Here is a 9,070-nt window from a genome sequence, read left to right as displayed (position 1 = left end):
ATTCTCATAAAAGTATAGTAGCCCTAGCATATATATATATATATATATATATATATATAGAGAGAGAGAGAGAGAGCTAGTCTCCTATACTATATATATATATATAGAGAGAGAGAGAGAGAGCTAGTCTCCTATACTATCTATAGTACCGGGGCTCCGGTACTATAGTCCCGTTTTCGATTTTAGGGTGTTCAAATCAACGATCCGCACCGTTAAAACTGATCTAGGGTATTTAAAGTTTTTAAAAATAAAATTTTATATTTTTTTCGATATAGTTTACTTTATGATCAAACCATTTCAAAATTGTCAATTTTCAATGGTTACTATGGCGAGTTTGGAGTTTAACGGTGTAGAAGAATCTAAATTTCTTCAAATTTTGATAGAAAATACTTTAAACTATCTAGATTAAGGTTAACATTCTTGATCTTTTTCAATTTCCACCATCCATTTTGACATAATTTATTTACTAAGTAAACGATGTCGAAAAAAACTAAAATTTTATTTTTAAAAACTTCACATACCCTAGATCATATTTAACGATGTGGATCATTAATTTAAACACCCTAAGATCGAAAACAAGACTATAGTACCGGAGCTCCAGTACTATAGATAGTATAGTAGCCTAATTCTATATATATATATATATATATATATATATATATATAGAGTAGGGCTGCTGTACTCTCAGGAGCACGGAGGCCTCCGTGCTCCTGAGCCGTTTTCGATGATGGAATTTTCAAATCGACGATCCGCTCCGTTAGACTTGATCTAGCGCATTTGAATTTTTTAAAAAATAATTTTTGTAATTTTTTGATATCATTTACCTAGTGATCGAAAGGATTCAAAATCCATAATTTTTAATGGTTGATATCTGCCGTTTTCAAGTTTAACGGTGTAGAAGTATTCAAATCAGATGAAATTTTGATACAAAATTCTTTATACTATATACAACAATATCAATATTTCTGATCGAAAATTTTAGTACTATATCACCACATTTTATAGGATTTTTATTTTCAGCCGTTAAAAATTATTGATTTTGAATCTTTTCGATTGCTAGGTAAATGATATCGAAAAATCACAAAAATTATTTTATGGAAACTTCAAATACGCTAGATCAAGTTTAACGGAGCTGATCGTCGATTCGAAAATTCCATCATCGAAAACGGCTCAGGAGCACGGAGGCCTCCGTACTCCTGAGAGCACAGCAACCCTGCTCTATATATATATCTATTTTTTAAAAACTTCAAATGCGCTAGATCAAGTTTAACGGAGCGGATCGTCGATTCGAAAATTCCATCATCGAAAACGGCTCAGGAGCACAGAGACCTCCGTACTCCTGAGAGCACAGCAGCCCTGCTATATATATATATATATATAGTTGAGCTATGATACTTTTACAAGTATCACCATTATGGTGCTATTAGGTTTTAAGCCATTGGATCTACTTTTTGATTATTAATGACCCTTGGATTAAACACTATTTCACCTACCACCACCTACCACCATCATCTCAACCTCACATCTCTCCNAAAACTTCAAATGCGCTAGATCAAGTTTAACGGAGCCGATCGTCGATTCGAAAATTCCATCATCGAAAACGGCTCAGAAGCACAGAGGCCTCCGTGCTCCTGAGAGCACAGCAGCCCTGTCTATATATATATATATATATATTCCACTCTAATTTTTTTATTAAGCATGATGAGTGAAAAATAGGTCTAATCAAACTTTAATTTTTATCATTTTTTTATATACTAGAATACTACAAAAATGTTGTTTATGTTTTAAATCTTTACAAAGCAATATGCAATAAGTACGATCGAAATAATTATAAAAATAATAACTCGATTTGAGAAGAGAGGCCGATTGAATCAGTTAATAAAGTTTAGGAAATATAATTGTCAAAATTACAAATTCAGATGCCTATTTATGAAAATTAAAAGTTCAGATGATTTGTGCACATTTTGCCCAAAAGAATTCTAACAATATTCTATAAAAGAACTGTTTGTATAGTAAATAAAGAGTTAAAAATCAGCACACATCACAACATTTTATTTCTCATGAATAAAGAGTTAAAATTTTGGAATGATATTACAAAATTTTTGGAACTATTTAGGAGTACAAATAAAATTGCCATCTTAAAAAGCACAAAATTTGAGAACCTATTACTAAGAAAACATCAAGTAATATAAAAAATAAATAGGGTAATAATAAAAATTGTTCCATTTATGACAACATGATGTCCAAATTATACAACATTTTATAATCAGTCCTTATGAATATCATAGAATAAAATCCTTTGAATTAGATTTTGATTTTTAGACTTCTGTGACGGCAATTTTAAGAGTAGTGCACGTGGTGACGTACATATAATATCCCAATAGTTCCACATCGGATGAAGAAAATGATTCCGACTAGAATATACGAGACCTAAATGCTAGTAATAATAATTAAGTTTAAGCATTTGGGCCGGTCGTTTGGCCCAATGAGTTGTTATTGCTATCGGACTGAGCTTAAGCATTTGGGCCGGTGATTTGGCCCAACGAGTTATTATTGTTAGCGAGGCAAGTCGTTACAATTAATATCAGAGCTGAATACCAGCTGAAAGTGTGAGAGCTAAATACTTTGGTAATTCTGATCTACATCTGTGATCTGATTTGGTTCCGACGAGAACGTTTCAGTACATTTGCGCCAACTACAAGTAATACTCTCTGTTCACCTCTAGGCTATATTTTGAAATGTTCTCAATTAACTTTATTTCCTCCTTATTTACGCCCACTTTACTTTTTAATTTTGATTATTTTTTAGTAAATAAAATCTTAAGAGTTAACAGCTAATAGTCAATAGAGGTATTAATTTTTTCTAAAAAAATTACTTACCTAATTATAAATATTTCAGAGCCCTCCAATTTGATCAATTTGGACTGGGCTCGACTCCGAAAACATTTACACTCTCCTTTTGTGATGCATCAAAAGCCCAAATTGGCTAAAAATTCTTATGTTTTTGCTCATGGAATATTCTCCATTTAAATTCTATTGGTACCTCTTTTTTTTTTAATTTTTATTTCGAGGGAAATCACCTGAGAGCGAAATTTAATTTATTTGAACAGAATAAGATGTTGCACAGTTGGAAAAAAAAAAATCCTCAAAAGAGGACTATACAGTGCATTTTTTGTTAAGTAGACCCCAATTAGCTAAAAGATCAGGTTGCTTAGCGTTTTCACTGGAGTGAGAATTTCATTCAAAGGAAAAGGCGTTACATTCGTCAACGGAGAACTAAAGTACTTTGAGCTTTGTTTTAGCATCCCAAGTGAGCGATTCGGATTGTCAGATCTAAAGTGGATCGCTTTAATCAACGATGCTGAGTCCGAGAATACCTGCATTCATTCACCTGTGAAGGCATTCATAAGGAATTTGACTGCTTTCAATACTGTTTCAATTTCAATTGATAGCGCATCATGAATAACTTCGGCAAAATCCGAAACGCACAAGCAAAAGCCTTGCTAGTTGGCGACAAGGAAATCTATTCCACTTGAATTGTTATCTTTTCAGCTACCGTCTATCCAGGCCTACATCGTAAAGTCCGTATCTACCAGCACCAAAATCGGATCTGGGATACCGATTCTGGAAAGAAGCTCACTTGCATGCAAAATCGGATCCGAAATCTTATGTGTTGCTTGGTTGCATGCAATTGCTGGACAATTGCATATCTAGTTATATAGAGCCAATTTCATTATTTGGATTATTGCATAACAACCAATTATTACAGTTGAATTATGTTCCTCTGTTATTCAAAAATACTCTCGCAGTTAACACCCGTTAAGTTATCTTGGGTTAATCGTGGGTTAAATGTGTACCAGAGTTAAAAAAAATCAAAATACCACTTTTATCTTTAACTTAAGGGCACATAAAAAAAGTGGTGATGGTAGAAGGGTATATTTGAAACAAATACTTCGATTGCCCTTATATTAAGGGCAAATAAGAAAATTAGGTGACGATAGAAGGGTATATTTGAAAGGGCAAAATAGTATTAAACGTAAGTTAAATATCTACCATAGTTAAAAAAAATTAAAATATCACTTTTGCCCTTAACTTAAGGGCAAATAAAAATGTTGGTGATGGTAGAAGGGTATATTTGAAAAGACCAAAAAGCAAAATACTTTTTATACCCTAACTTAAGGGCGAGTAAGAAAAGTCGGTAATGATGGAAAGATATATTTGAAAAGGCAAAATAGTAATTTCATACAGATAACAGAGTTCATTAATATATTTTATCTTTGAAATAGATTGGAACGTAAAAAAAAGTATTTTCAATATTAGCTTATAGAAGCAATAAATCAAAAAGTCGAAAATTTTTCAGAAATATATAAGCAATTGCCCCTATATTTTAAATAACTTCATTAATACTCATCACACAAAGAACCAATACAAAGCTTTTCCCGGTAGGGCACAAAACAAGCCCCAAAACACTCATACGTACTCCTCTCTCTCTCTCTCTCTCTCTCTCTCTCTCTCTCTCTCTCTCTCTCACACACACACACACACACACACACACACACAATCTCCTTAACACATTTATTAATTCCAACTTATTTTACTGTAACAATGTCCACACACCTCAAATAGTAGTACTAGTTGCAGCAGCTGCAGGAAATCTTAGACACATTACACATAAGCATCCGGGTTGGCGAGGAGATAGGACTCAGCAGTTTTGATGATCTTGGTGATGGAGTCCTTGGCCTTGGCGATCTCATCGTCGACGGCAGCGCCTGGGAGGAGCTTGTAGGTCGCGACGACCTTGCAGACGCAGCCGCCGTTGCTCGCTGGCTCGAACTTGATGTGGGACGATGCGGACTCGAGCTTGACGCCGATGCCGCCGCCTTCAATCAGAGTTTGCTTGGACTCGTACTTGTCGTGGTCTACGTAGTCCAAGCGCTCCTTCGTGTAGGTGAAGGGCATTGCTACAAAACAATAATAATCATGTGTTACTAATAATATTAGTACTATATATATAATTATATCTGTATCATTCATTAATCTAATCTAAAATAATTAAAAGTATAATTAAGTAACCATCTAATCCAAACCGTAAGATAATCACTCATTAATTAGACGAACGAAAACATAAGGGGGTGATATTTATTAGCATAGTACTAAAAAAAAGGCATGTATATTGAATTTAGCCGCTATAACTATCGCTAAAATTGATCAGATTTATTGTATATGATCTGTGTATGCTAAATATAATTAGAGTACTTTGTCTACGCATATATTTGGTACAATAAAAAAGTACTAATTAATGAAGCACGTGATCGAGCTATTACCCGTTAATTAATTCGTCTGAATCTAAAAACAGTCCACTAAAATAGAAATATTTTATTTTAATAATATGTGGGAGAATGATGATATTAAGAGTTGTAAGTTACTAATATCAGAGCTTTGTCCGGAAGTGATCAGATTCATTAATCTTGATCTGTTTACGATGATAAACTTAAGTACTGTAATATATATTATCACTCCAAAATATCATCACTACTATTATTACTATTGTTTTTTTTTTTTTTTTTTTTTTTTTTTTTTGAGATATAGGTAGCACGCTACTTGCTTTGTTTATTTTATTTAGAAATAAACTTAGCTGAAAATGTGAATCAACTAGAATTCGAACTTGAGTCTCGGGTACCAATCACCAAGCCCTTTGCCACTTGCTCTAGGGACGGTTGGTCTATTATTACTATTGTTATTGTTCCTATCTCGTTATCTATAAGCTTTGAAACATGAACATGTAAGTGGCTAGCTGTATGTACATAACTCCAGCAATGTTCTTAGCAAGCTCTTGTATGTGAGTACCTGAGGAGAAGTTGAACTGCCTCACGCTTCCGCCGCCGCCGTTGCCTTCGATCACGGTGGCGCTCACGACGATCTCCGGGGCGAACTTCGGGGCGAGGTTGTGCCAGTCGAGGAGCGCGGCACGGAACAGGCGCGGCACCGCGACCGGGGACTCGATCTCAAAGTTCCAGCTTGCAGGAGAACTCATTGTTGCTTCCTCAGCTAATTCTCTAGTATATATATGAAACTATACTCTTTTGTGAGTTTGTAGTTAGCGTGTGTATGAAGGGATGAGATTTTAGTGAAGTGAGGAGGGGTTTATATCGATGTTAGTTATAGTGGATTGTAAACTTGGTAGGTGGGTACGTGTAATAGACAAATGATGGTAGGTGGGTCTAAAGGGTGTGGAAGTGTTTACATTTTTTTTTCTTCATTTGGACGGTCCCCTTGGCTAACATGTTGACTACGTTGTAACTACCATTTCGATGACATTAACATATTGAGTATATTTTCAATATTCCGTCTTAAAACCATCAAATAATTTTTTTATTATATATTATATATATAAACATTTTTTCAACCTCCCATATATTGATTATGTATTTAAGTTTTATACGGTAATTTCACATACATATCGGACAACCGGAATGACAGCTATTTTTTATATTTGGTGGTAATTTTTTTACTTCCTCTAGATATAACTCTTTACACATCTTTTATACCATTGGAGTGTTTTTCCCTTTTATTTATTTATTTATTTATTTATTTATTTTTTATTTTAATTCTCTCTCAAATATGTAATTTCTTATTTGAAAGAAAATTTAATAATTTTTATTCTATTAACAAATGCCTATTCATCAAATTCAATATACACAACCGATATAGATTAAGTGCCTAAAAATCACACATAATTAATTAAATTTGATGAATATAAATTTTAAGAATTTTATTAATAAATTATCTTCATGAATAATGAAAATAAAGTAAAATCGATCATTAATACAAAAGTAACCTAGAATGAATTAAAATGACCGTGTTGATATTCAAAGCACAATTCAATATTGCAATCATCAATGTACTTTGAAAACAATAAACAAAAATCTAAAAATCGTAACAACCAAAGCACTAAAAAAATGTAATGCAATGATCAAAAGAGGTATGCAATAAAAACCAATTAAAGCACTACATAAAATCAAAATAAATTAAAACTTAAGATAAGAAAAGGTATTATCTTTTCGAACCGAAACTTGTCAGATTGTTGTTTGTCTTGGTTTGTTGAAATTAGACGTCAACTGCTTTGTTCAATCAACTTTTGGTCTTTACATCGCATTCGCCTTTGTATGTCGCGAAACAGCCAGGGAGGCTTTTGGAGCTCGGACCCTCCAACAAGATTCGGATTTTGAAACACGAAAAACTATAATTTTGTAAGTTTATCAATTTATACAAATTATAATGTCTTCCAAACACATATATATGATTATAAATCATCACTAATATTGTAAAAACTTATTGAGTATCGTGGAAACATATTTTGAGTATTTGAGTCTTCAAACTTTATCTTTTCTTTTTAAAGCCTTCAAGACTCTAACTCACGTCACAAAATATGCCAACATAAAATCTGTAACAGTAGTTGCTATAGTTTTAGTTTTAGTTTTAGTTTTAGTCGAACCACGCAGATTCTTCTTGACGTTGCAGCCAGTCAGAGATTTAAGCTTATGTCACGCCCCGGATTACAACATTCCCCAGGGCACGCCAACAGACCTGCCGTATACATAGAAATTTTTCGTGTATACGAAGCGATAGCTATACCTACAAACAGATAAGAGCTACAACAAGAAGTATAGAGCTGCTAAAACTGAAACATATATAAATAAAAAAGCCCATTGTACAAACAAGTTCCAAAATACAATTCTGATCATCCAACATCCAAGATACATCCACTTCTCAGAGAGTAAAATTAAATACACTGTATTGGTATCAGAGCCTAAGGTTTAGTCTTAGGGGACCTAGCAAACCTCAGGCCCACAACAAAAACGGTGTATAGCGACACTTTTAAATGTCGGTACAGGTCAAAAAAAGTGCTATTGACTAAATTACCGATACTTTTAAAAAGTTTTACTATATGTGGGGTCGCTAGGTATATAGTGACAGTTAAAGAGTGACGGTAAACCTAAAAGAGTGATGCTAATTTATCAACACCTATTTAAGCATTTAGCAACTGCCGGAACTCTACCTTGTTGGCTGCGGTAGCGGAGGAGGAGGAGAGGAAAGGGCTCTTCGTCTAGAATTTCAGTGGAATATTGAGTGAGGGGAGAAAGGGAGATGCTAATCAATTTTTCTTTTTTTTTTTACTTTTCTGTTTGTAATTGAGCCGAATGGGCTGGGTGGGATGGGTTGAGTAGAGAAATTTTTTATTTTTTGTTGGATTGGGCTTTATATTTTGGTATTAGTAGATTTTTTTAAAAGTTTTGGCATAAATGAGGCACTTATACAAAAGTGTCCTAAACATGTGTCCCTATAACCTAATTTTGTTGTAGTACCGGTAGGATGATAAGGATTAGAAGCGTGAGAGACGAAATCTTTTGTGACTTATTGGCAAAAGTAACATAATTGGGTCATGTCTTTAACTCTAAAAGTGTTGGAGTTGGATTGAAATGAACAACTTTTTTGTCCTTGGAGGGTCACGTTGGCAGTTGACAACGTGACATCGGAGAATAGTAGGAGTTCACTTTGCTACTTTCGCATGATTGAGGATTTGTGATTATGAGTGGGGATGCATTGGCGTGGGTTGTTTTAACCTATGCCCGTTATGTTTGTTGTGGTTTGGGATGACGACAACGTGCCCTGCGGTGATCGAGGCCGAGTGGGGAAAGTCTGCATCCCCCGGATTTGGTGAGGTCCGAGAGTTGGGAGAGCAGCTAGTTTTTGTTGGCGTGGTAGTGCCACAGTCGTTTGTAGCGTTATTCCAAATCGAGGCTTTGCGCCCGTAGGACGAGGAAATCAAGCGGCCAGAGGACTTGTTGATTTGACAGGCAACCGACTTCAAGAAATTTTATGAGACTATAGATCGCACTTTATTTGTGGAGGAAGGCATGGAGACTGTTGGGATGGCGAAGGAAGCCACCAAGAGTGGCAAGCTGAGTGTAAGCGGACCATCAAGGCATTCGAAAAATCGATCTCGGGAAAATAGATTTTCATCGGGGAGAAGGACATCTAATCGTTGATAGCCACTACAGTGTGTGACT

The 9,070-nt window shown here is 34.6% G+C and overlaps 1 protein-coding gene across 1 annotated transcript; it reads right to left on the bottom strand.

Annotated features, from left to right (window-relative positions):
• LOC109727040 (pathogenesis-related protein 1-like) lies at positions 4,367 to 6,133 on the bottom strand. Its single transcript, XM_020256900.1, has 2 exons — positions 5,847 to 6,133; positions 4,367 to 4,960 (listed from the first exon to the last, which is right to left on the bottom strand). Exons 1-2 carry the CDS (start codon positions 6,031 to 6,033, stop codon positions 4,665 to 4,667), a joined length of 483 nt encoding a protein of 160 aa, XP_020112489.1. The 5' UTR covers positions 6,034 to 6,133; the 3' UTR covers positions 4,367 to 4,664.

This window comes from Ananas comosus, linkage group 22 (genome assembly GCF_001540865.1).
Source record: "Ananas comosus cultivar F153 linkage group 22, ASM154086v1, whole genome shotgun sequence".
In the NCBI taxonomy this organism is placed as follows: domain Eukaryota; kingdom Viridiplantae; phylum Streptophyta; class Magnoliopsida; order Poales; family Bromeliaceae; genus Ananas; species Ananas comosus.
Note: the sequence above shows the minus strand (reverse complement) of the source record. Positions and strands in the feature narration are given on the sequence as shown.